General features: G+C 39.7%; 2 protein-coding genes across 4 annotated transcripts in view; one reads left to right on the plus strand and one right to left on the minus strand.

Annotated features, from left to right (window-relative positions):
- PANK4 (pantothenate kinase 4 (inactive)) overlaps positions 1-12962 on the plus strand; it is a 28516-nt gene extending 15554 nt beyond the window's left edge. For both annotated transcript variants that reach the window (XM_064525424.1, XM_026096495.2), the window contains 10 exons: positions 1433-1588; positions 2545-2657; positions 3134-3221; positions 4976-5127; positions 6675-6730; positions 7330-7379; positions 8824-8931; positions 9367-9467; positions 9909-9977; positions 10571-12962. In XM_064525424.1, the coding sequence (XP_064381494.1) occupies positions 1433-1588; positions 2545-2657; positions 3134-3221; positions 4976-5127; positions 6675-6730; positions 7330-7379; positions 8824-8931; positions 9367-9467; positions 9909-9977; positions 10571-10784 (1107 nt within the window). In that variant the 3' untranslated portion in view covers positions 10785-12962. The remainder of the gene's footprint in view (positions 1-1432; positions 1589-2544; positions 2658-3133; positions 3222-4975; positions 5128-6674; positions 6731-7329; positions 7380-8823; positions 8932-9366; positions 9468-9908; positions 9978-10570) is intronic.
- On the minus strand, positions 12029-26629 carry LOC112981116 (probable glutamate receptor). Of its 2 annotated transcripts, none has more exons than XM_026096493.2 (11): positions 26533-26629; positions 24063-24170; positions 20953-20984; positions 19259-19318; positions 18267-18446; positions 16909-17135; positions 15737-15834; positions 14936-15156; positions 14151-14376; positions 13289-13536; positions 12029-12736 (listed from the first exon to the last, which is right to left on the minus strand). In XM_026096493.2, the coding sequence occupies exons 2-11, from the start codon at positions 24133-24135 to the stop codon at positions 12635-12637; spliced, it is 1467 nt and encodes a 488-aa protein (XP_025952278.1). In that variant the 5' UTR covers positions 24136-24170; positions 26533-26629; the 3' UTR covers positions 12029-12634. The 2 variants fall into 2 exon arrangements, with proteins under 2 accessions (XP_025952278.1, XP_025952279.1); XM_026096494.2 differs by having other exon boundaries at positions 24063-24173; positions 26533-26614.
- Between the last annotated feature and the right edge of the window lie 379 nt (positions 26630-27008).

Raw genomic sequence — 27008 nt, forward strand, 5'->3', positions numbered from 1 at the left:
AGAAAATACATTAATGTTCATAAAATATTTCAATACTGCATCTCCTGAAGTGCTTTTGAAAAGAAACTAGAGTAGTGGAGCTCAGTGTGTTTTCATGTCACTGTTGTTTTTACTAGGCAGTGTTTTTCATGTCAAGTATGTTTGGGGTGATTTTTGCCTTTTTTTTTTGATTTTTTGCTTTCTTCCATCACTGGTTTATCTGCTCACAGATTTCAGTGAGTAGCTTCCCACACTTGCTGTCCTCTTGGAAGAGGGGGAAGGAATGCTGGCTTTGGGTGGTTTTCTGTTGGTTACTAGAACTCTTACTGAATGTTTTCCTAGACCAACGCATTAATTGCTCTGAACTGCAAATAATGAAATTTGTGGGTTTTATCTATATACAAAAAAATCTAATTTTAAGGTCTGCTGTAACTTAAATGAATTATTGTAATGAAATTGTGGATTACAAGTATGACCAAAAGAAATAATACTGTGATTTTTAGTTCTTACTCATAAAATAGGACAGATTTAAAAAAAAAAAAAAAAAGTGCAAATGTAACGATCTCCTCTTGTTTGTCAACACTTTAATCTGTGAAAAAATTTTTCCTGTAGGCATTTGTACAGGTGTCTTATACCAGATGTAGCATACTGTCCACAGCTGCTTCATTTTGAATTCTTACACTTTATTCGCGTAAAATAAAATCTCTTTGCAGAAATTATAGTTAAGAAAAGTCCAATTTTCAACAGTAAAATTAATATTGAAGACTATCTTTATTTAGCAACCTCTAGTTTATGTACACAAGGTTTTGTTGCATTGCAGGCTTTGATCTTTACTTAGTCTGAATTTTACGGGGCCATTCTGTGTTTGCAGATGCCATGCGAGCAAATAACTGTATAAAATATAAAGATACACATGCACAAATTTTTTTTAAGAGATACAGGAAATAAGGCACATCATATGTACAGAGCTGTGTAACTATGCATATTTTGCATGCATTTTGTCTTTATCCTTAGAAATTTGGTCCTAAAGCTTGTTTTCACAAGGTGCAAGCAAAATTTTGGAGACACGATCAGGAGTGTAAAATGAAGATCTAAAGCAATGTAGCAACATTTCTTTCTGAACAAAGCCTATGCTTAGCTCTTTCGCTCCTGTCTTTGAACCTGGTAACAGCAGATTCCGCACCAGAGGGGAGGCAGAGAAAAAGATAATGAAAGCTTGCCATGAGGCTCTTTATTTTAACATGAAATTTGATAAGGTCTGTGAGGTGGGCAGGATAAACAGTCCATGCAGGGGAGTATATTATTTGTAATAGCATAAATTCTAAATCAGTTGTCTACAAATCCATCAATTTTAATTATGGGTGGACTTCTGTAGACCTTCTACTAATTTAATTTGCAATGGATCAATTTCTGAGTAAGTTCTAACAAACTCTTCTTCCAATTTTTCATCTAGTTTGACATGTTCGAAATGGATAGGTTGGAGAGACCACTTGTTAACCTGCCACTGCTGAAGGACCCATCCACCTATATTCCAGACACTGTCGACCTCACAGATGATGCCATGGCCAGAAAATACTGGCTCACTTGCTTTGAAGAGGCATTGGATGGGGTAAATGTTGCAATGCAGTCATGTGTTTGAATGATGCAAAGATTTAGTGAATAAGTTTTCTGTGAACTGATGTGTTTAGCCTGCAAAATATACCTGCATGTGTCAAACCTATTGTCTGCAAGTACAGTTCGTATTCCCCTTTTAATGGAGGCATCCGAATTTATCCAAGTCTCCTAGGTCTGTGGTATCTTCAGAGACAGAAATATTCTTCTCCTATGGCTTGTTTTTAAGGTGTTTCCAGAGCTTCTGTGAAACACCACACATCATTTCTCTTTGCAGAGCTGGTGAGCATGATGATTACACAATGAAAGGCCAAAAAGGCAATGGCCAAAGATACTCCTATTGTTTTCTGCTCTTGGGAGCAGTCCTGCTGATCTAGAGATGCTTTTGCATCCAAAAAGCATGATGTAGTCAGACCTGAATTATTTCTTTTTTACACTAAGTAACTGATTGTGTTTTCCCAAGTCAGTCAGTGCATGCTAGCACTTAAGAGTATACTTAGTAAGCAAATCCAAATCAGAAAATCCATGACTTTCTGTGTGGGGAGGAGAAGGGCTGGGAAAAACACAGGGGCAACCTTACCATAATAAGAAAAGAAACCAGGGTTTGATGTGGACTGTTTTAATTAATTTCTGTTATGTAAACTGTCTTTTTCCTTTTTTTTTCCCTGCTCTTTTCTCTTCCTCCCTCTGCCCCCAAGTAGTTAGAACTTGTGCTTCATTTCTGAAAGCACAGTGTTGAAAATAAACTTCAAATATTTTGGGAGGGGAGGAGGTACTTAGAATTGTTCTTTGGTGGCTGGAGAAGAGGAAAGATGGAAGATACTATGTAGAAAGGACTAGCTGGTATGCAGGCACTGAACAACATAGCAGATATTTTTCAGACTGAACTTCCAGTTAGTTACATGGAGGAAGAATTCATTTAGTAACTTCAGTCTTGCCTCATTTCTCTACCAGGTAGCAAAGCGTGCTGCAGCCAGTCAACCAGACTCTATTGATGCATCTGAGAGAGCTGAAAAGTTCCGACAGAAATACTGGAATAAGCTCCAGACACTCAGGCAGCAGCCTTTGTAAGGGTCTTTATTTTTCCTGTTTTCAGCACTGGCTGTTTTTATTGAGCAGAGCGAACTAAAAGATAACTAGGCTGGAGGCTACAGCAAATTGATGGTCCAAATGTCAGGTCCTCTCTGAACAGAACTTTGGGATCTCCTGTATTAGAATTTAACTAAAAAAAATTCCATCTCAACAGAAAAATGATCAATAGTCTACAACTTTTAAAAATGGTAACATAGTAATTCAAGTATCCAGCATCTTTGGTGCTCAGAATATTTTTCCTCCTCTCTATTTAAATAACCTGTTTAGTATATTTTCCACTTAAAACCAGTATTTAGTGAATGTCGCATATAAAGACTTTTATCTGAAGCACTCATGTGGCATGCTATGGCTTACTGGAACTCGTCCTAAGCTGGGAGAAAAGAGGGGGGAAAATAACTTTTCTCTGTTGTCTGAAGTAGTTAACTTTTCTTTCCCCTCTCCCTTTTTAAAGTGCATATGGTACCTTAACAGTTAGAAGTCTGTTGGATACAAGGGAACACTGTTTAAATGAATTCAATTTTCCAGATCCCTACTCAAAGGTAAGTTGTTCTTTACAGGGTGGACAACATGTAAGTTCAAGACACTTCTTTTCATGCTCTGAAACTTTGTATACGTAATGGCTTATGGGGGGGAGATAAGTAACTGGCTGTCTTGCAATGGTATTACTCACTTGGTGGTTGCTGCTCTGAGGAGGAACAGCAATAGCTAATGGGATATGGAGCCTTTGACTTCTGAATTGCTGGCCCCACTCAAGGTGAGGATAGTGCTAACCTTTTGGGAACTTTTTAGAAGTCTACTTCCCACTATACCTAGGCTACTACTGCAGTCTGGCAGATTTTTAAGAATATTTTTTCCTCTCTTTCTTCTCATTTTTTCACCGGGTAGAAACCATTTTCAAGTTTAAAGAAAGCTATATGTAGCTATTTACCTACTTTCTAGTAAGCATGTAAGTGCAGACAATTGCAAAAGACACTTAGAGTGCATTGTTACCTTGTAGAGCAGTTAAGTCTCAACAGCAGCAACCAAAAGTCACCAATGCTATGAACTTGCATTTCTGTGTTCTTTTAATTACCTTGAAGTGTGTGTGTGGGGGGGGGGGGGATTGTTTTTGCTTTTAAAGGAAGGGAGGAGGCTCACACATAGTGTTCTTTCCCCTTTACCCCTCCAAAAGGCCCCAAAAAACTCCACCCGTCCCCTTTCTTGCTGAGGCAGTCTCTCCTTAAACTACATATTGTCTCTGGATTAATTTCCTGCTGTGCTATGAAAGGATTCTTGATTGCTTTTGTAGTCATTCGCATACTTAGCTAAGTTGGGTTGGGGTGTATGTAAATACATAATGTCTAACTTTTTAAAATATTTCTTGCTCTTGTGCAGCTGTTCACTCCTCCCTGTAGTTTATACAGTATAGGGTTGGGGGAGAGGGCATTTGAAGTCAATATTTCTCAAAAATAACTTCCTGTAGGCCTGATCCTCACCACTTTTCAGTGTGAACATGCAAACAATAACAGTGCCAGTGGCTGGTTGGAGACTTTTTTTTGACTATCGACATACTTTGAAAAATATGTAGAAGCTTCTCCCTTCTCTTCTTGATCTGTGTTGTCAAATGTTACATTCACTTCTAAGACCAAGGCAAAAAAATGTGAGAGGTGGGTTTTATTTGTGTTTGCTTTTTTATAATTCAAACAAGATATTGCTAAGATAAGGTCTTGGTAATCATATTGAGTACCACCTTTACATCATCTTTAAATTTTTCAACAGACTAGTAGTGTAGTATTGATCTTACTGGAGGTAGAAGGGGAGGAAAAAACTGAGAGATTTTAAGCTTCTGGGATGATGAACCTCTTGATGGCACAAAAAGAAAACCCACTGCCCCAAAACAACAACAAAAAAAAAACAACCCACCCTTCTCCAGTTTTTGCACAATGCTGGTGGTAAGCCTCCTCATGCTAATGATCTGTTTTTGATAGATCATGTTACTACTGAAGTCTTTTTTTTTTTTTGTGTGTCCACTCCCCATTTTTCAGTCTTTCCAAAATCTATTGCACCTCTGCTTTATTTAGAAAAGTAAATCTTAGGCTATAGAATATATCCTAGCAATAATGAAGCTTTCTATTAGAATCCCAGGAAAAAAAATTCTTGTTGATACTAAGCATGCTGATAACAGTAACTTGTTGGTCCATTAGAGGCCATGAACCTAGAGGAGAATGCTTGGAGGTGGTCTTGGGACTGAGACAACCAATGATGGGTAAGAATTTTTCATCTGTAAATCCAATGTTTCATGTCTTTTTTACAGGTAAAGCAGAAAGAAAATGGCATAGCCTTAAAATGTTTTCAAAGCGTAATCGAATCTTTGGATTCATTAGGCTGGGAGGAGAGGCAGTTTGCTCTGGTGAAAGGACTTCTTGCGGGGAATGTCTTTGACTGGGGAGCAAAAGCAGTCTCAGAGTAGGTGTTAAATATTTTAAAAGCACCCTTTTTAAGACACAGAATATCCCATTGTTCTTAAAAATAAATAAGTGCACCAATCTAATTTTAATTGTAATTTGTATTTCACCTTCATCAATTGCTGGTTGTCTATTTACAAGCATTGTTGTGGTGCAGGAAATTTCACATTTCCACCCTTTAAACCTGGAAAACACTGTGAATGTTTGAATAAAGTGGCACAGCATTTAATATTCAACAGTTTGGCTGCTTTGCTTGTAGTAGACGTTGTTATTAGCACTGCTTTTGGGTACCTGTTCTCTTTAATCTGATACTATGCTTCTATAATATAGACAATATGTCCTGTTAACTTAAGCTTCCCTGAATATGTAATGTGATAAGTTGGGTGGTCTCCTATAATGACTAAATATTGCTTTTAATTAACATACATTTTTTTATTAACATTTGGAGAACTTTTTTTCCTTATAGATCCTGTCAGCAGTCATAAATTTATTTAAGCATATAAATACCAATAGTCTTGAAATAGTTTTGATTTTTTAGCTCTAGAATTCCCACTTTCTTTTTTGTGGGCTGCTAATATAGATCCAAAGTCTGGGGGAGGGGTACTGTTTTGAAGCTGACATTCAGCACTTTCTTTCCCTTTCTGTGCTTGTATTTGAGGAGTTTTCCTTCTGATTAAATCAACAAAGGTCCATTCAACATGAGGATTGATGGCTAGACGGGCATTTTTAAACTTGTGTTGCTTCTGATGTTGCCCACAACCACAGAACCTTGAACTGACAGCAGTAAGGGCTATTAGTGTAGTTGCCACTCTTGGAAAGTGTCTCTCTCCCTCCTTTTAAGGAGGAGCTAAGAGATACAGCCTAAGTGAAATGTCACATAGTAGTAGGTTCAAGGAACTTTGTCTTTTATGGGACTTGATTGGCAAGCGTTGTTCACAGAATGCAAGAGGAATAGTCTGTTTCATGAAGCAAAACAGCATGGTGTAATCTTTTAACTGACAGCTAAGAATCCAGCCATCTCCTTATGTCTTCCTGCATCACCACCTAACTGTTCGAGGCTACTTTGTAATACATGTTGCCTGTAGCAGTACCTTTTAAAGCCGTATCTAGTTATTTTAATACCTTTTTTTCCCCACACACAGGTGCAGCTTTAAAAAAACTTATATAGACCAGTCTTCAAATTAGACTTTGTAAAGCACTGTTTTACCATGCAGATATTTCAGACCATGACTACATTTATGGTGGCCTGCAGATCAAAAAGGTTTTTTTTTTTTGTTTTTTTTGTTTTTTTGCCTACAATTTAGTGCCTGCAAACAGTTGTATATTGCTGAAACTTTTTTTATTTTAGCATAAAAACTCTCTGGTTCAATGTACATCTGAGCCTTTTCTTTTTAACATAAAGTATCGTGTGATCAGTCATTGGGCCTATCCACACTGTGCATTACACCTGATGCAATAAAATTGCTGGCCATCTGCTAAAGAAATGATTGAATGATATATGCAATAAGGTTGCTTAACTGTGTACCATTTATTTCTCTTCTGATACAGTGTTCTGGAATCTGAGCCACAGTTTGGATTTGAAGAAGCCAAGTCAAAACTGCAAGGTATAGGGAAATATATATGTGGTGGTTGGAAGTGGATATTTTGTTAATAGGAGAATGGAAGGTAGTGTGAATGTGATTACTGTGACAGTTCTGCTGCCCAGATGACAAGAAATTATTAGTACTTGCTAGGGTCAGCTGAAATAAAGGTTACAGAGTTTCACTGAAATGTTGTTGTTTGTGTTCCAAAGGAACTGAAATTTGAAAACCATTCTCCTTGTATACAAGTCTTAGCCACATAGATATTCAAAATATCTTGCCGCACTTGCTATTTTTATTAATTGTTCTAATCCTGTCAAGGAGATAGCGTCCCCTGAGGTACAACATCAGCCCTCCTAGGATGTATCTTACATGACTTCATTGCTTTATTATAAAAATTTCATTTCAACATTGCTGTAATTGACCTATTCCTATAATTAGGAGCTTAGGACATCTTTGAATATGTAGGTTTAGCATTCAGAACCTGAGGTCAGATGCTTTAATACTTAAGCATCTATAAAAAATAAAATAAAAAAATACCCTCCCCGTGCTTTTTTTCCCATAGTGTGCAGAATGACTGTTTGTCTAAAAATAATGCTAACAGAGTTTTGTCTGTGACACAGAACGTCCTTGGTTAGAAGATTCCTACAGTCAATGGCTAGAGCGACTGAAGGTACGGCTGTACTGTTTTCACTAACTGTTCAGTAATTAAAGACATTTAAATACATTAAATGCAATTAAACTATTAGTAAATTATTAGCAATTATTAGCAAATTATTATTAAACAAGATATTTAAGTAAATTATTGGTAAATAATTATTTGTAAATTATTAGTAATTAAAGACAGTCATAAAACAATATTATTAATCTTGCACTCTTCTTTTTAAAGTAATGGATTTAACAGTTAGAACTTTGTTCAGGCAGTTCAAAATGAATTTTAGTAACACAGTACCAATAATTCAGCAGCCATACCAGAATGAAAGAAATGAAAGGAGTTAGTCCAGCATTTCATTACTTGCCAAGCTCCTTAGCTCAATTCCCTCAGGAACTGCAGCATTTGGAACAGGGCTGCTTTCAAAGCTCCTCCAACATAATCATATTGTGTCCCTTCTTTATAAGGGCACTTATTTCTATCCATTTAAACCCACAATTCTGAAAACTTGGGCCCAAATGTATTTTTTAGGTTGTTCTTCCATCTGCGCAGCCAAGTTCAAAACGACATTATTTTAGGAGCTTCGTGAAGATAATTAACTTATCAATTAGTAAAGCTTTTTTTTGGTCTGTGTGATGTCTATTACTATTTAGTCAAGCTTCATTGAAAAGGTTAAAGCTTTTGATTCTTAGTGTAGTCCTCAAAATTTGTAGGAAATGGTAGTGATAAAGCTTGGTATGCTTTAATACTTTTTTTTTCTTTAGGATGTAAGAATGATTTTTATCAACTAATTTCTAGTCAAATGCATCCTGTGTACCAGTGGTAATTAAGGAGGTTCAAGCACTATCCTGACAGGAATTTTTGATAGGAACTAAGCACTGTTCACTATGAATATACTTCCGCTAGTTGTGACTTGAGTTTCATAGCATCAGATTTGGAACAAATTAAAAGGTCAATGGAGAATAGAAACTACTTTGTCATTTTAGGACATCACTGCCCCCATCAGTCCATTCTGCCTTTTCCTGGCAGAAGGCACAATCCCTTTCACCATACAGCATGCTAACTTAACCCAGCCACAAAGGTAGACTTACCCTGATAATCAGGCAGTTCATGTAAGACCTAGACAAGTGTCCCGTGCTGCTTCTGCTACTGCTTCTATTTTAGAGAATTGTATTCTTCAGGTAACAGTTGCATGGCGTAACAAAATGCTAGCCATAATCTAGCCTCTGAACAAGAGGAATATAGGCCTAGCTACCCACTATTCAGAAGCCTCTGAAGTAAGTTCCTGTTCACAGCTTCTGGAATTTGGCATGTCGTTAGTTGACAGTTACAGGTTTAATTTAGCAATGACGTTTGAAAGACCTTTCTCAAATGGAGTAAAGTAATTAAAGGCTTTAGACAACACAAATTATTCACTGAAATGAACTGTGAACTTAATCCAGAATGCACTGGTTTTCTCTTACAGGAGGGTCCCCCTCATAGATGTGCCTTAATTTTCGCAGATAACAGTGGCATAGACATAATTTTAGGAGTCTTTCCTTTTGTCAGAGAGCTCCTCTCTAGAGGGACAGAGGTAAGTGTTCTCCATTGTGGATACAATATGTAATGGAGCTTTTGTAATTGGTGAAAGGTTTGCTAAATACCTATCAGCAATTCACTTTGCCAGTCTAGCATCTAATTTGGAAATAATCCCATTTAAGTCAGTGAGCTTCAGGGTTTGGCCCCAAAGCCCTGGGACTCAATAGTCTAATTTTGAGTCTATGAAAGGTAACAAGAAAACAGGCCCTTGTTTAGCAAGTTTAAGTCTTACAAAGGCTCCATAATTTCAAAAGATTTGAAATAACTGGTTAACTCAGGGAAAGTGTGGAAAGGCCTCCAGGCTTTCTCTTCTCCTTTCTCCTCATGTAAAATAAGTCAGGAAATAGAGATGATGATTTTAAACAAGCAGCTCTAATGCCATGCTTGGCCTGCATTAATCAGGGAAGTATTTTGTTTCATTTTATTTCAGGTTATATTGGCTTGTAACTCTGGCCCTGCCTTAAATGATGTCACCTACAGTGAATCCCTGATTGTTACTGAGAGAATAGCAGCAATGGACCCAGTCATTCAGTAAGTATATAACTGGTCTTCATTATATATCATACAAATAGATAGAAAGAAAAAGCAAGTTCCTTTTTACATACGTAGTTTGTATTTAATTGTTTTTTAGTGTCTGAAATCCACAAACTGAAAGTAAGAGCTGGGGGACGATTCACTGTTTTCATTTAGAAATCAGCTCTTGAACTCTCCTAATTAGAAGCATATCTTTTTTCTTGACTGTGCCTTCCTGGTAACCTCTGTATCCTGTAGAGGATAAGTAGCTGACTAAATCCTGTTACTCAGGAAAACACTAAATGTTTCTGGCTGAAGTCCTGGCAGGAAAAGAAAACTTTGCAAGAACACTTAAATATCCACTGTCTGAACTGTCTGGCTTGTTACCAGATTTCCATGACCCTGTTGTGAGAGCAATGTTACTGTTGTTGGTTTGTTTGTTTGTTTGTTTAAATACAGATCTGCCTTGAGGGAAGAGAAGCTGCTGTTGGTCCAGACAGGTTCAAGTTCTCCATGTCTAGATCTAAGGTATATTGGCAAAGTACCAGTTTGTTACTTGTGTCCATCAGATAAAGGTCATCCGGAGACTTAGCTCTAGAGTATCTCAGCCACCCTTCCTGATATGTCCTGGAATGAATCACTTCGACAAAACTAATAGAGTTGCTCAGTCTGCAGTTACAGATTTGTAATATTGATCAAGCTTTACTGGTTGTTCTACATCTTACTTATCATTTTGGTTTTCAGCAACTGCACATTGTCACTTTCATGAGCAGCTTAGTTACTGATGAGGTGAAATCCTGCATGAGACCAAGAACTCCACTGTACTATAAAGAATGTTTCATGTTGTTAGCTGATTTAGTTTTACTTAAGTTTCTCTACTGAAATCAAAACTTACCTGTGTTTTGTGGGAAATACCAATTCTGCGTGCATTTAATGAAGCTTTTAAAGTTATATTTGAAGCCTGTTTTTTTCAGTTTAAGTGCTGCTGTTACATCAGTAATTCCATCAGAAATTCCATATTCCAGCACATTTTCTGTAAATGATAAAGCCCTTAGAACAGCCTGTCTTTCATTTTAGCATGTAAAAGGATGACTGTTTCTAAGCCAAACCTCTCATTTCAGCCGCCTGGATAAAGGTTTGGCTGTGCTGGTCAGAGAACGGGAGACGGACTTGGTTATCATTGAAGGCATGGGTCGTGCTATCCACACAAATTATTACGCGGCTTTGAAGTGTGAGAGCCTCAAGCTTGCTGTTATCAAAAACTCCTGGCTTGCTGATCGTCTTGGAGGGAAAATTTTCAGTGTCATTTTTAAGTATGAAGTGCCATGTAAATGATACTGTTCTGGCAAACTGGGTGAACAGGAGCAGCAGAATGGACTTGCACTAGTTTTACTGTAACTGTAAAGAATGTATTTTTATTACAACAGGGAAAAGAGTTCACAGGAAATTCCGTATTTATATTGTGCTTTTGTGACTTAAAAAGCAACAATATGATTCATTATATAGTATATACATTCAAATATATATATGTATATCACTCATTGTTTATTTTGGTAAGTGTTTATTTTAATGCTGCAGTATTTGTGATGAAAATACTTTATTTTTTGTTCTGTGAGACATTCATATAGAAATATATTTAAACGTCAATGAAACCTTTTTATACATCTCTGCCTACTCTGCCAGCAATGACATGGCCTGTACCAAATAGTTTTTAAAGTGCTGAAAGAATTTGACATTGCATTTGCCATGTTAGCTTTTAAAGTTATCTAAATTGTTTCATACTCTTTGCAGTTAGTTCAGTTAAAGGATTGGTCCACTTTCTAACCTAACAAACGTTGCTTAAGCTGTATTTAAAATAGAAATGTCATGATCTGAGACCATAGTAGATATCTGAACAACGCTGGTTTACCAACACTTGAAAGAACTCCTAACTTTTACTACTTCCACTGTTTGTTAACAATCAAGGATATCTAAATTACCCTCCAAGTGAATCTGTATTGCTTTATTTAGGAACACCCAGCTATTTTCCTGTCACAGGCATGTTAGTTTCTGTTACCTTCAGCTATTTAATGCAAGGACTGAGAGGAATCAATTTTTTTTGTTCATGCACTGCAGTTAAAACCACTTCTAAGTAATTTGCCTTATTCCCCCCCCCCCCCGCCATCAGATGTAGAGTACATAAATGCAGTGATTTAACTGTTAATTTGCAAGCCAGCATGTGCATGCATCAGTCATTCCAGCTCTGGCATGATTTTTTTCTGAATGAAAAGCAGCTTAATTGGAGAACTGTGTAATATGCAGTTGAGAGAACTGTTCTCCCTAAATTTCAAAGATTCTTCTTTGACAACAAGAGAAGAATAATCTGAAATGCTCATTACTTCCCTTTCCCTGTGGACTTGTATTTTTTTGTTTTATTTTTTTCTTCATGCTCTAATACTGTTGGATTTTAATATGACTCTCTCTTTCCTAAGTTACTGATCAGCTTGCTTAGGACAAACTATCCTCTATAGCTAAACAGGGGAACCTCTCATCTTATGATCGTAAATTGACAAAGGCTAAATAGCTTGCCTACTCAGAAAGGAGGTCCAGATCTTGCATCTCTCAGTCCAGTACCTTGGACCATGGTCTCCTTTTCTCTGGTTTTAGGTGATTGGAGAGAGTGCAGTTAAGTAAGTCCTGCATTCTGGGGGTTTATGCAACTGTTATGCAACTATCTCTTCTGAATCAGAAGTGGCCTTCACGATGACCAGCATGTTCCCCCTAGAAGAAGGGAGGAGTACAGTCTATTTGTAACTAAAACATTTAAGAGGCAGTTGTTCTTGTATACAGCACTCACGTGAGAGCTTTAATTTTCAGAATGTACCTCATACAGTAATTAGTAAGCAGAGGCTTCATATTAACCTATTCCAAGTCACTTCTACAGGCATTCATGTACTTACTTACATAGCAAACTCTACACTAGCACCTTAGCCATCTCTTTCCTAGGTGTTAACTTCTCCTCCTTTTAGCCATTGCACTCAGATTACCTTCTATCCCTTACCAGTTTAGATTCCTCCAAGCCCCTAAATTCTGATCAGAAGTGGGTGTGGTTAGGAGACTAACATTCTAGAGTTGCAGAAAAACATCTTTCTATGGTGATGTAGTTCCTATAAAATATATATGATAGAAAACTAAACAAAAAAGTGTTAAGCATTTGCCTTCCCTGAAGTCTCTTGGCTTTGTCTTGTATTTTCCTTTATATGTAAACGAGTGCATATTTCTTCTGTGAAAATAGAGCAACAAGATTTCTGAAAAACAAAAGGGGAGGAACACAGGGATGAGTTGTTCTGTATGACAGACTCTACATTTTTAAACATGCACAACCCATACATTGGAATGGATAGAGAAAAAGAACACAAAGATGCACATTCAGATGCTGGAGTGGTTTTTTTTTTTTTATTTCCATGCATTTTCCTGCTTGTCAGAGACTTAAGAATAGCCATACTTGAGAATAAACTTGTTATTGATGATTTACTCTCCTCTGTACATAGCCTACATACTCGGTGCTGCCTAGGAATTACAGCAAACGTTTCTACTTAATACTTTATGTGGGGGGGATTTTCTTTTTTTAAAAAAAACAACCCTGTTCACTATCACACATCCTGAACTATGAAATTTCAGCGCTTTAACGAATAAATACATGAAGTTTTCCTGTGTCCCCCCACCCCTTTTCCTTAGAAAAAAGCAGGATTACTATGGTCAGAAGTCCAACATTTTCCACAGGGACACTGGTGCCTAGCTTTCCAATAGTAAGCAGAAGGAATGCAAGGAATAGCTAGGAGCTAATGACTGTCACCTACCTTTATGTGACCAGCAGTATGTCTGCTCTTATTTGACAGCTCCACCACAGCTGCAATCACTCCCAATGCAAGACCAATGGCAAGAGTAAGAAAGAGCCCACCTAGCGCTTGGGGCTGCAGAGGACTCCATCTGTCTCGACTTTTGTGAAGGCAGCTGCTCTCCCACCACTTGTTACGTAGGTAGTCAAGATCACCTGACTCACGCAGTTTGAGGACAGCAATGGAGAGCTTCTTAGTCCACAGCGATGCTGGAAGCAGTAGAATGAAAGAGTGAGGAATATAGGACAGGCCTCATCTGCTTTGAAGTTTTTAGCAATCTGCCTGCTACACTGCCAAGCAGGATCCAGCTTCCCATCTTTTAGATGGTCGTTCTGCAAATGATGCCATGGAATAGAGAAGGTGCCTTTCTTATGTAGCAACCATTTCTATCCTATCGATAGAAGTATGATAGTACTTGCAAAATAATGACAGCGTGAGTGAAGCATCTATGAAAGATACAAGCAGTCAGGCTCACAACGAAACAAACTGCCCTGCTAAATACATTAGCAGCTCTTCTGCAGGGGAAGAGGGAGGGAGGGGAAGGGGGTACAGGAACCAATGACACCATTTTTTGCATCTGTTATAGTTCAAAGTACAAGTCAGTGAGCACTAGTGATAATTCATCCATTAAATGAAAACACTCGCTAGCAGGGTTACGGATATGCTAATACTATATTATTAGTCTCAATGCATAGAAAACATTTCTTGAGTTCATGACTTAGCCATACCAGGAATTTGTGTCTCTTTGCTCTGTTAATCTGCTACCACAAGGCCATGAAATAAAAGTGGAGCAGTGGGACAGAAGTTGTGCACAATGACTAACCCTTTGTAGTGGCAATGCCAAATCCTCTGGCTCCAATAACTTCAGGGGCCCTGATCAAATTGCAGTGCCTGGCTGCTGCAAGGTCTTGAGAGACTGATTCACCAATGAAGGCATAATTTGATTCCATCACACGTTGAACTGCTTCCTGGTAGGTTTTGACTAAAACATAGTCTCGTCTCTTGTCCATATATTCATAGATCAGCTGATGGATAGGATTCTTGGAGTTCTGCAGCCCAAAAATGCAAGTGTCAAACTGAAGTATAAAATAATATCTGAAAAATGCATGTATGGGCAATGAGTGCAAACCAGTTTTGAGAACAAGAGTGCTTAAACCATTTCCCTTTGAGCCCTCTGTGCTGAAGATTAGCATCTAGCTAGCACAGATTTCCTCTATAATACAGTGTTATAGTGATACAAATATTAAATACTCCCCCCCCCAAAAAAAACTTTACAGGCATCCAGTTAATGTATCCAGAAATCATCTAGGTCCGTCTTTTTGTTCAAGGTACACAGGGCTCACAGTAAAGTCCTGAAGACTAGCACCATTGTCTTAAAACAAAATGCACTATAAAAATACAGCCCTCTGCATGCTTTTCTCTCTGGGAGAGGTGAAAGAAGAGTGAACAAAACAGATCCCAATCATGTTACTTAAAATATAACAAGAAACAGATGCTGTCTACAGTGATGAGGGCAGTAGAGGAACCAGTAAAGGTAAGCTAAACAAGTTGGGTGCAGTTTAGCAGTTGTAAGGCATGCCCATATGTTCACAATTAGATTCTTTGCACCTTGAAGAAGTAGAAGGTGGAGGAGCCGTCCAGTGTCCCAAACTCAAGCTCCCTTTGCTTCACAAGATCTTCAAAAGTCTGGATTGGGAGCTGTTCGCTGCCAGAGCTCAGCAGAGCGGTGAAGTTGGCGATGTAGGCAGCCAGCAAGGCTATGGTGAACAGCCACCAGATGGCAGCAATGACCCGCACAGAGAGCGCTCTGGGCCGAGGCGTGACCACACCTGCACGACCAGAGGAGTCGGTAAAAAGCATAGGAGGTGATGCACAGTGGGGGGGGGAGGGAGAGGGAGAGGGAGAGGGGGAGACCAAAAACTTTAGCTCCATGAGCCTGACTTCAGCCTGCACAGTGCTCTCTTTTACAAAAGGGCCAAACTGCAAAGCACCCCACAGATATTTAGGCAGTACACAAGCCTGAAAAGACTTACTGTGGCTGGCTGGAACAGCATCAATGCTGCATGCAGAGTTGAAGCAACATCACTGGCCAAAAACAAGAGTCTGCTCTCCCAAGCACCAGTGTAATGGTTATCTTGACATCCCTGAGAGCAATTATTACAGCAAAAAATACCCAGTCCTCAGCTGAAACCCACCATCTGTACACTTCGAGCAAGCTCTAGTCAAAAGACTCCCCAAACTGAGAGTTTTGGTGCTGCCAAGTGTCCCAATTAGAGTGTCTTCTTTAAAAGGACCCCAGCTCAACAGCACAGCATGCCAGTGTTACAGACAAATGAGAGCTGGATATGTAACCATCTCACAGAAAGATACCACTCCCAATGCCCGTCTATTGCAGTCCTCTCAGCTCACCTTGCAGTGCAAGTGCTCCTGCTCCAAACCAGAGGCTATTTAGGAAGGTGAAGTGGTTTTCTTCATTCTTTGGCTCATTCCACTCACAGGGGCTCAGTCTGTGGGAAAATGACAGGATAAAACCAGACACACACAGGAAAAAAAAAAAATCCCACAGTGTGACTACAACAGTGCAGATAGATAGCCGGGAAATACCCTTTCCTTCCCTGGTAGGTTCTCCTTTGCCTGTGTTCCAGTTTAAGCAATGCAAAGTGTTCCTGCTCAATGGTTTAAGCAATGGCTTTGCAACAGTTAAGGCTCAGGGGGCTCCTGTCGCAGGTTTGCCAGATGCCTTCTTCCTGAACTATTGCACAATACGGCTCTGCTCCTTCATAACAGGCTGAAGACTGGTCCTTAGAGTAAATCTGTATACTATAATGACTGTGCCTAAAACTAGAAAAGCAGCAATAGAACATTTGTTCAAGGTTGTAGCTGCAGTGAGTCGCAATACAACCTGATCAAGGCAGGAGGAGAAGGCTGATTTTCCTCTTCCCTTCTCCATGGGAGGGGAAGAGGGGGAGGAGAGAGAATTTCTTCCATGAAAGTCAGTGCAGGATAGAGTGCATTAAAAACACACTGGGAGAGCAAAACTGCACACAGAAACATGGTCATAGTTCAAGGCAAAGAAATTGACTCCGATGATGATGAGAAAGAACAGTCAAAGTGCGAACACACAGCCCTTTTAGCAACCCTGGATATAATGCACATCAAGAGATTGTGGTCCCACTTCTTTACTGTAAGAGTAGTTGATCACTGAACATTGGAACAGGTTGCCCAGAGAGGCTGTGGTGTCTCCATCCTTGGAGATACTCAAAAGCTGACTGGATGCAGTCCTGGGCAACCTGTTGTAAGTGACCCTGCTTGAGCAGACAGAGTTGGATCAGACGATCTCCAGAGGTCCCTGCCAACCCCAACTGTTCTGTGATTCTATGGTGTTCTCCATGGGGAAATCCTACTCTTAATGCTGTCTCTAATCTGACATGACTCAAGCTTTATTAGCCCTGGTTCTGGACCTGTACACAGCGTTCCTCTATGCAAAATGCACACTTGTACTTTCTTCAGAGCTGTGATTTCTTTGTAGCTGGGAAAGCAGTTGACTTGAGCAAAGGCTGTGAGAAAAATTTGTTTTTTACCTGGCAACAAGAAAGAGGCAGAGGCATGTCAGCACATAAGCAAATAAGAGGCCAGTCCAGGTCTCCTTACTGAAGGGAGCCAGGAAATGGAAGAGAGGCATCTCCTGAGAGATGGTATCCTTTCGAAGCAAGATTCCAATCCCAGTCTGCAGGAATGGTGTGGTGAAGGAGACCACCTCTTCCCTTGCTGATGTGACTGTCAAGGGAGCCACCGCAATGTCTGCTTCCTGTAAGACAGGGAAAAAAAAACAATCACCCATCCAATGCACTTGATTTCTGTCACACAGATAGGATGCTTCCCAGGCTCAATGGGCAGATATCTACATGGCAAACCCTTTTCTCTGTCCCACTGGAGAGCTATCATCTTAGACAGTGAGCTCTGTGAAAGAGAGTAGCTTTATGTTTTGCACTGTTCACAGCAGGGTGCTGATTAGTACATGGAGCTTCTGGTTTCCTACAACACATGCAAGTAGTGTCACACACATAAGCTGAGGCTGTGCACTCTGAACCACATTGGTTTTGGTAAAAAAGAACAATAGATGTGCCCCTTCTGATTGTAGCAACTATACGAGTGACAGCTGGACTGAACTAAGAGGAGCAAAGAGGGTTTAATATCAAATGTTACCAGCAGATGACAGAATATTAGCAGTAGGGAACAGCAAATGATCAGATAAGTTGCACATTTTTGAATCTCCTTGAACAGTCTAATGGATTACCTTTCTGCAAGAGCCCTGCTTTTTCCTATCATCAACAGACTTTTCCTATTTCCGTGGTTAAATTCCCTAAATGTGACCCTTTTCCTGGACCAACTGTATCTGTTCATGCAGGGAGATTATTGGAATGTGAAGAAGGTAATGAAAGGTTAACAATCTCTGGTTTATGAACAACGCTGGCGTAGATTTTTAAAAATTGTCAGATAAAAGCCACCACATCTTTCCACCTACCAGTAAGGAATGGAGCTCATCTCAGGCAAATTTCACCTAATGGCCAAACTGAAGGCAAGTTTTCCTTAAAGCCATTTGCTTTGGCTCATTAGTGAACTAAACTGTCCGTGCAGACTCTAAAACTGCAGAGAAACACAGGACAGTCTCTGAGACGGGAGAAGCACCATACCATGAGTGCCTTGTTGTAACAATGATTCTTGTGATGGCTATGGCATTTTTTTCTTTTTGTTCGTTAGCTTCCATATTGGTAGGACAAAACTAACTACAAGCCCCTTGCTAGTCATCAGTTTTAAGCAAAAGACAGAATGACTCCAAATCGTCCCTGCGCAAATTCTACTGAAGCCCAAGAGCCCGTTGGCACAGTTTTTTCCTTGTTACAGCTGCAGTACCTCAAACATGTAAGTTGAAAGTTACCTGTCTCATGATCTCGCCAATCATCCCTGTCCAGTTGCCTTTGGAAGAGATGGCACCGTACTGCCCATCTCCCACCACCTTCACCTTATAGCTGAAGTGAAGCATTGCAGCAAGTGCTTTCAGCAAATCAATGCAGTATCCCTCCAGTTCTGCACTTCTCACCATGACATAGGGATCTTCCTGCATGTAGATGGAAACATGTGGAACTACAAGCTCTCAACAGTCTCCAGTGCAACTGGTGGTAAATTAAACGATTTTTTTCAGCAAACCCTCCCCCAAAGACCAGTCCTCACATTATCATGGGGACAACATTTCCAAGCCTACAAGATATTCACTGGAGTCATGTGTCACCATTAGTCCTTCAGCAAGGGAGCTGCATTCTGCAAGCCATACGTACCAGGGAAGCAACCAATAATCTCTTCTCAGTCTAGAAACCCAAACGCATTTCATTCAGCCCATCAAAGCACTAGCTAAGTGTCACCTGCAGGTGCAGGACCTTGACAGCCAAGTCAGAAAATTTACTACGGAGGCTTCTTCCGAACAGTCCTCCTTGTTTGGTGCTTGTGGCAATGCATTTCCTTTCTTACAGCCTGCTTTTAACTCCTGCCCACTTGATCTTTATTTTGTGTTATATTATAATTCTTTCTACTGCAGGACACAACAACTTACAGGAAACATGACAACTGTTTGACATAGCTACACAGAGTAAAGAGGGCTGACTGGCTTCACATAGCAGACTTTTACAGGAGTGCGTTCCCAGCCCCTTTTATAGGCTGAGCTTGCTAGTGCTCGAATCCTCCCATTGCAAACTACAGAGAGCTTGTACCTCTGCACTATTGGGCAAGCACTCTGAAAATATTATATGTGATGAACAGGGGTGTCAGTGTCAAAGTCAAAAAAAGTGCCTGCAAACATATGGGTGGAACATGAAAAGCGAGGTATAATACCAGCTATCTCACTGCCACTGTCAGTGTTGTGTCACTTTGCCTTACCAGGATTGTGGTGACAGTCAAAGTTGGAAGATCCTCTTCTGGCCCTTCTGGGTCAGTGCTCTGTGGGTCAAAAAATGAAGGAAAAATAATTAGATTTTGAAAGTCCCAGACATGGCCCCACTGAGTTGGGGCTTACATTATTAGCTGATTTCTGGGGCTTTTGTTTTAAAACAACTATAAATCTGCTCCCTGAAATCTGCAACAATTCATCTCACCACTACTCTACCTCCTTCACGCATCACTGTTCCCTGACAGTGATTAGTAACTTATGAGCATTTCATTTGATTGTGTGTTGGCAGCATACTTTGTCCAAATAAAAATCACTTTAAATGTTGCCACATTTCTTCAGATATACAGTGCATACAGTCTTCCAAGGAGATTAATTTATGTTGCAGACAAAACAGCTAGCAGCCAATGAAGGCCTCATTAGAGAGCAATTCCTGGAGACACAGAACTTCAGGGAACCTGAGATGAGGACAGCAAACAGGGATTCACTTCTGCATGGAATGCTGGATTAAAGAGTGCATCATCCAGAACAATTCAAACTTTTATCAGTAAAGCTGTCTAATTCTGTAAGACTTGTTGGTTTGAAGTGTATCCCTTTCTTCTAAAATCATCAGATTTCTAGACAGAATGAGAGAGCTTGTGTGCATACTACAAGATCTGCAAAAGAAGTTCTAGCTCTGGCATGAGCTGAACAAACTTATTTGAATTCTCTCTTTGGAATGGAAGGACTTTGAGGGATGAGCTTTATCTTTGAAGGTGTGATCAGAAGTTAACTAATGCAGTGTGTTCTGGAAGCAGTAGTGTTATTGTCAGAAGAGCTACAACTTGCTGTTAGACAAAAGCCAAAAAAAACGAGCCACATTTCTTTTTAGAACTGTTTAAAATATTTGTATCTATTGATCAAGAGGGTGAATAGAACAAAAGTAAAAAAAAATCCTAGCCCCTCAACTTGGCTTTCCCCATCAATTATTGAAGGTTCCAAAATGGTTCTTAAAAAATCTCAACAACGTACTACAACTTTTGTAAATATATCAGAAAGGCAACAGTATGCTTTGAGATTGAGAAATGAGCTGACATTCAGGAGACGCAAGTTCCATTTTTACCTAGGCCATTTGGACAATTCCATTCACCTCCCTACACTACCACGACCCGGCCACCCATCATTTTTGATTGTAACATCTTTAGAATAGATACTATCCTGCCCTTTGTGAACATCCACATGTTAGAGCAGGTTAGATTTTAAGTGGCATGTGCCATCTTTCTTCTGAAGTCTGAGGAAGTTTCTCCCACAAATACCTCTTTATGTTGAATGCAAATTTGGGGGAGTTAAAAACACATCTTACAAACTAAAAATGGTATCTCTGCATGCTCATATGTGTCTGTGTGTCTTGTCAATGCTAAGGAGTTTATAATAATCATAAGCAAAGGAATAATTCTGAGATTCAAATTCTATAGCCATAAAGCCAGGGCTAAAGGCAGATTCTTCCTTCAGGCATGACTGAATTTTGGATATTGAAAAAAAAATTCAAGTAAAAAGAAAACATCCAGAGACACAGACAGACTTAGAAATAGCCATGAAAAGTACATTCAAAAATCATAGCTCTTTACAGGTTAAAAGCATTTTAAAACGTAAGACTTCCTCACATGTGCCTTAAATGATAACTCTGCACCAATAAACTTAGACATACCTTACTCCCAGCGTCACCATTCTTGCTAGTTCCTGAAAAAACAACAACAAAAATCAAATTCTTGCAAGGCTTACATTTACAGCTCCTTAAAAGTGAAGTTTCATAAACTTGTTTCATGCTGTAGTTCCATAAACAGAATGATTATTCTTGACTCAAAAGCTCATAGTGCAGTTGACTCACAGCAATTTTGTGAAGTTTGTTTCATCATTCACAGAACAGTGTTAGTGTGAAGCAAACCAAAGCAGAAATGTACATGGCCAAAATTTAGGCTGTGAAAGTTTCTAATTGCAACTTCATTATTATGGCTCTCACTCATACATTGAAGAATGGATTCTGGAGAATTGCAGCCTTATTGCGCCCCAACAGGATGAAAAGCCAGCCATCCTGCTACTTCACAACACCAAGATTCCCCCCTAACTCCTGCAACACCTTGCTTACACCCCTAAGGAAAAAGGTTCATCACCATTAAATGCCATTACTGGCTTTTCTTGCTTTTCCCTTCCCCTACTGATGATAGGTTCCTATTGTCAAAGCAGCAAAAGGAGGCCAACTTGCAACCACTGGGACAGAAATCCTTCTCCACCACATCCTGTTGCACTCCCTTCCAAAATCCTAAGTACCCTGACTTTTCACTCCTGTGAGTAGGGAAAATTAAAGCCTCTGAAAGGACCATGACCAAAACCAGGAGAAATTGTGACAGCACTAAAGAAAGAGGGATCAGGAAGCCTGTCTTGCGTTGCCTTTTCATTGTGCCCCATCAAGGAACAGACAGCAAAGAAAATAAATCAAACTGGCAAGGAGTTTAACTGTGGTGAGAGACAGCATAGCCCTGTAGACAGCGCTGGAGTGAAGAACATCAGGAACTCTGCTGTTAAATCTGCCACTGACCTGTTCCATATTATTTCTCCTTTCTGTACCTCAGTTTCCAGTTTGAAAAACATAGGTAATGATACCTTCCTTTTAGGTAAAAATGCCACGATTCACCCGTAAAAGTATTATTACTGAGGTAACTCATGCTTCTGGTTCTATTCACTGCTCTGATGCATAACTTGTCATCGTCAATTATTTGATCCTCTGCCTCCCTTCTCATAACACTCATGAGAATACCTCACTTCCCACCCAAACTCCAAGAGGGCTATATTAATATGACTGAGATGCAAAATTAAAACCAAAATTATGTCAGCATGCCCAGAATGCTTTTTTCTAAAATGTGTGCATACATTACTCCTTAGAATCAAAGAATTAACTGTCTAAAAGCAAAAGCCCAAAAATCTCTAGAGGAAAAGCTTTTAGAGTTTTTTCATTAAATATAATGGCATAATCATTCATTATGTATTATTCATTCTTTGGTTCTGCATTTTCTCGTCTTTTGCTGAACTCTACTTTATTGTAAAACAAAACCTGCTTTTTTCCTCTTCAATACTACTCTTCATGGGAGCTGGAAACCTTCACAAAGGAGTTCTCTTGTCTCTCTTTGGAAACTCGTTAGAGCCGGTAAAAGCTGGCTCCTTTCTGAAGACCTGCTAGGGTCTCTTGGAAGAAAACAGTTTGTACTGAGGGCTTCAGCTCCCCCACAGTGGCACTGGATGCAGCTGTTCAAAGCCCCATTGTAAGAACTACCAAATCCTGAAAGGACCATAAGTAATCAAGCTACAGCACTAACTCAAAGTGCATGACAGTGACATCGCTCAGAAGCCAAGTACATATTGTGAGAATCCTTTGTGAAAACCCACAAAAACATAACACAAAGAAAAGGGGCTCATCCCTCCACTCTCATCCCCCAGAGGCCTCTGGCTGCAGCAAATAACTATGCTAGCAAAAATCAGCCTTGTCCTTACCCCTTCCACATGGAGGTTTGCCACACTACTGACTCTGAGCACAAACAGCCTTTTAATGGGAGATGACTCTGTGTTTGACATGATGTGAAAAAACTTGTAGTACTGTCAAGAACTGGGCACCTCATCCCAATTTTCTACCCCCTTTTCCCTGTCTAGTCTAGTAGACTTGCCTTGATGTCCTTTGCCAATACTTCCTTTTTTGCAGCTGCTGATCGGGAGGATTAGCTGAATTAAAAGAAGAGGCAATAGGTCAGGTGAATTATAATTCTGGAGCACACTTGGACATTCAGGATAAGAGTATGAGAGAATTTGACCATTATCACTGAAGCAAAAGATTGAAGTGTACAAAACCTGAGCAACCTAGGTGAACAAACACTACCATAGCTATGTAGTTACCAGCTTCAGCGAAATAGGAGTTGCATGGGTGAGATAAACGGGTAAACTGGCAGAGGAAGTGAAGGTGCTCTACCAACCCTCTAAACAGAGAGCCAATTTCTGTCTCCCAATAATTCTGTAAGCCCAAGCTACTCCTTAGCCTGGATTTGGACTCCAGGAATAAAATACCCAGAAGCCACTGTAAGATTGAAACAATAGCATTTGTTGTGCTGCAATCCCCAGGGAGAAGAGCAAGCCTGCCAACTCCTCACACTGAGTGTAAAGTGTCATCCAGTTGGCTGATCACTGTGCAGAAGTCCAGGCCAAGCTCCTGCTACCATCCCTTAGACACCTTAGGGGGAACGCAATATTACCTTTCGGCTGCAAAAAGACTTGAGGCCTCACTGAGCTGACAAATTCAATGCACTAAATTCCTGCTTCTTCCCGAAACACGCCATGAGCAGAGGGGCTAAACAAGTAATATAAAAAACATTAACAACAGCAACAAGTTAATTGGCCTAACTTGCTGCAATTCAAGGGACTGTAGACTCTAGAAGAGTATAACTTTAACCATAACAATTGTGTTCAAGGACATCTAACCTCCCTGTTCCAAAGCTTCTTCACCCTCACTGATCACTGTAATCTGGTTTACAACTAAAACCACAGAGACACTAGTAACAGCACTCATAACCTGACAGAGTCACAACCATCATTACAAGTTGTAACAAGGTAGGTCCTGATCGTTTCTTAATAACCAAATCTAAAGCCAAATTCTTACACTAAGACGGAGTCCAGTAGGCACTAGCAATGAAAGAATGAAAGAATTAATACACTGCAAAGAAGAACAAAACCACATTTGGATGCAGCCAGCACTGGTGGATCAAATGTTGCTCTCACCTGTATGGCTTGATTCTCTTAGGAGCAGCATGGTTGTAATCACACAGAGCATGAAGTGAAGACCTCTGTCCATTGGAGGAGAAATAACTTGTGTCTAGAGGGAACTTCCTGCTAGAGATGAAAGGCAAGTAGTTAAAGCCAGTTTTATGGTTCCTTAGTGCTGGGTAAATTGTCAGAATGTCTAGGATATTCTGCATTGCATTCTGAGGAGTCCCAATTGGAACAAAGGTCTCCAGGTGAAAGCACAGTCACTTCTGAGACCAGACATAACAAATACCAAGGAAGAGGTTCTGAGGAACATTCCACTGCACCAAAAAGGAAGCCACAAACCTATAAAGTGGATTTATCCACTGGATGTTCTTGCACTGTTTCTCTTCCAATCAGCTCTCCACAAAGGAGAGGTGAGGTCTCCTCAAGTGCCACACTCAGTGTGCGCTGGAGGCTCTGGAAAGAGGCAGGTGTAGGTGTGTGCAGTAACAAGGGGCCAGAATAGACACACACTGATGGGTTAGCAGGGAAAGGGAAGGAAATAAGAGAAGTGGAGAGCTCCTGAATAATAGGCTCCTGTGCTCTGAGCCATAGGTGAGTGCTGTTACATTAAGTTTAGATGTAGCCACTTTAGGCACTGCATAAAAGAAGCTCATTCAGGAGCTGCTGTTGAAGCCCAAGTGTTTTTGACTTCACTCGGAGTTGCAATACTCCTTTAGATTGCACCCCGGTGTAGAAACAGAATCACATTTGGGGTGCTTAAAAACAAATACTAATTGCACTTTACTTTTAGGATGCAGGAAGCAGAAATGTTCATTTCATTGTCACCAAAAAGATCTGAATCAAAGCTGTTTCATCCTGTACTGATAGACATGAGAAACTATTTTTGAAGCCTTCTTTTGTCTCAACCTCCAACTCTACTGAACAAAGATACAGAAGCAGGAGGGAGAGGCTGAAAAATAGCATACTTTACTCAGGTTACGTATTGTTAACTTTTTTCATTTCAAACTGTAGAACAAAATTTCTGTAGGGCTTGAAATAATGATACATCTGTCATTGCAGAACAGCAACAAAATTATGAAAGACAACAAATGCCATATCTCAAACTAAGTCTCAAACTACTGCAATATTCTCCATTGTATTTGTCATCATAGCACCAAACATGGCTCAGGACACCATTACCCCAGAAACTATGAAAAATGTGTTTTAAAAATGCCCTAGAGAACTCACCATTACAGAGACTATTCAGGCAAAAAAGATGCTAGAGTATGGTATTACTTGCTTCTGTCTGATGTGTGCAAAAATAACTGCCTAAGAGAAAGTATGCTTCAGTTAACCTTACCCACTCAACTTCTTTGAATTTTTTCTCAAAACTGCACTCCTATGAAAACTCTTGACATCACAAAGCCTTAGTCGATTCCCACAGTCATTTCCTCTAGGTTTTCCACCTCCACATTAAGAAGAATAAGAGACGCTGGAGAACATTGACACAAAGGATTCTTTCAGGGTTAAATTTAAATGATGTCTTTTTCTTTGTAAAAAAAAAAAACCCTTCAAAATGGGGATATTATTGTTAAAAGATCAAAGGAGAGGACTGACATTTGAGCTATGGGTCAGCTTTGATTTTCTAAAAAGTAATTGTAGAATATAGGCAGACTGGTAGCTACTGTTAGCTGTTGCCAGAGCAGTGCACGAACTGAACAGCTAAAGCAGCTACCAGTGCACATAAAAGTAGCAGTAATCTTCAGATTAAATCAGCCAGAACTACTTATTGTGTGACAGATTCAACCTGAGTATTACTGCTATTTTTGTCCTTACAGTTGGGCATATACAATAAAATGTTTTTTATTTCAAGTGACCTCTCCCACAGAAAGCTAATCAGAGTTGGTAATAAATTGCTTGCATTACCTTGAAAAGAAATCAGTTTTTTAACACACTGACTGGCTGACTGTCAAGAAGAAAAGATAGAGCCTAAATAATATGTGAAAAAAAGAAATTTTGCAAAGGCAAATACACTTCCCTAACTCTAATTTAGTCTTAGAATCATTTAAAGATAAACAGAACCAGTTAAAGAGAGAATAATGGGGGTGGAGGGCAGTGCCTTGCAGTGTGCAAAGAGTTCCGCAGCTACTGCTTGAATTAATCATTGCAATCCCCATTCATCATCTCCCCAAGGAAATACTAGAAAATTTTCTCATGTTGGCTTTCCAGCAAAACAAACTAAGGATTTAAAAAGTTACTTTGCTAGAACCAGGTCTCTCACTCTTGAAGCTCTTTCAAAATGTAAACCAAAAAGACCTGTTAATACTGCTCCTCAACCAGTTTTCTGCATGCAGTGCTGAACGAAGGCATCAGTATTAAACAGAGCAGTGGAAAAGAAGAACAGCCATCAACCAGGAAGGAGACAGCTTGTTGCACACAGGATTTAATCCTGGTCATCTAGAACAAGAACAACAATGATTCAAGGCAGCATCTCACTTACAGCAACTCCTTTAGCCTCTCCTAGTTTGGACTGGGTACCAGCAGAAGACACTCGAAGAACAGGCACAATGAAACTGCTGGAAGAGTGAATGTTCACAGGCATTCACACTATTATAAAGATAAAAGAGAGGGAGGAGCCAGGGGCTCCTGCAGAAAGTACATGCCAGCTAGTACTGCAGACTCTAAGGGCACCTTGGGTTTTGGAAAAGAGAGGAGGAGGGCACTTGCAGCCAGAAGACAATGTATGGAAGCAAATTAGTTCAGCAGCTGAATACTTACATTGAGACTCAGAAAAATTTGAATTCTATTATTGACCTACTTGTGGTTTTGTAAAAGTCCTCTTTCTATAGCACTGTCTTATCTGCCTATGATCCTCTCTCCTGTCTATTGATACTATAAGCTACTTAAGGAAGAGACTTTCTCTACTCTGTGATTGTCTCAGAAGATGGCTGTAGGATTCACTGATGACTGTAACAC

The sequence above is a fragment of the Dromaius novaehollandiae genome, chromosome 24 (genome assembly GCF_036370855.1).
Source record: "Dromaius novaehollandiae isolate bDroNov1 chromosome 24, bDroNov1.hap1, whole genome shotgun sequence".
Lineage (NCBI taxonomy): Eukaryota > Metazoa > Chordata > Aves > Casuariiformes > Dromaiidae > Dromaius > Dromaius novaehollandiae.

What these genes read in the sequence shown, in the direction of transcription:
- LOC112981116 (XM_026096493.2), bottom strand. Translation starts at nt 24,135, where the DNA reads ATGGACAGAGGTCTTCACTTCATGCTCTGTGTGATTACAACCATGCTG. An exon ending in TGACTGTCACCACAATCCTG is followed by an intron (nt 18,447 to 19,258) that starts GTAAGGCAAAGT and finishes ATCTACATGCAG; the next exon opens with GAAGATCCCTATGTCATGGT. An exon ending in TGCCTCTTTCTTGTTGCCAG is followed by an intron (nt 15,835 to 16,908) that starts GTAAAAAACAAA and finishes ATTTTCCCACAG; the next exon opens with ACTGAGCCCCTGTGAGTGGA.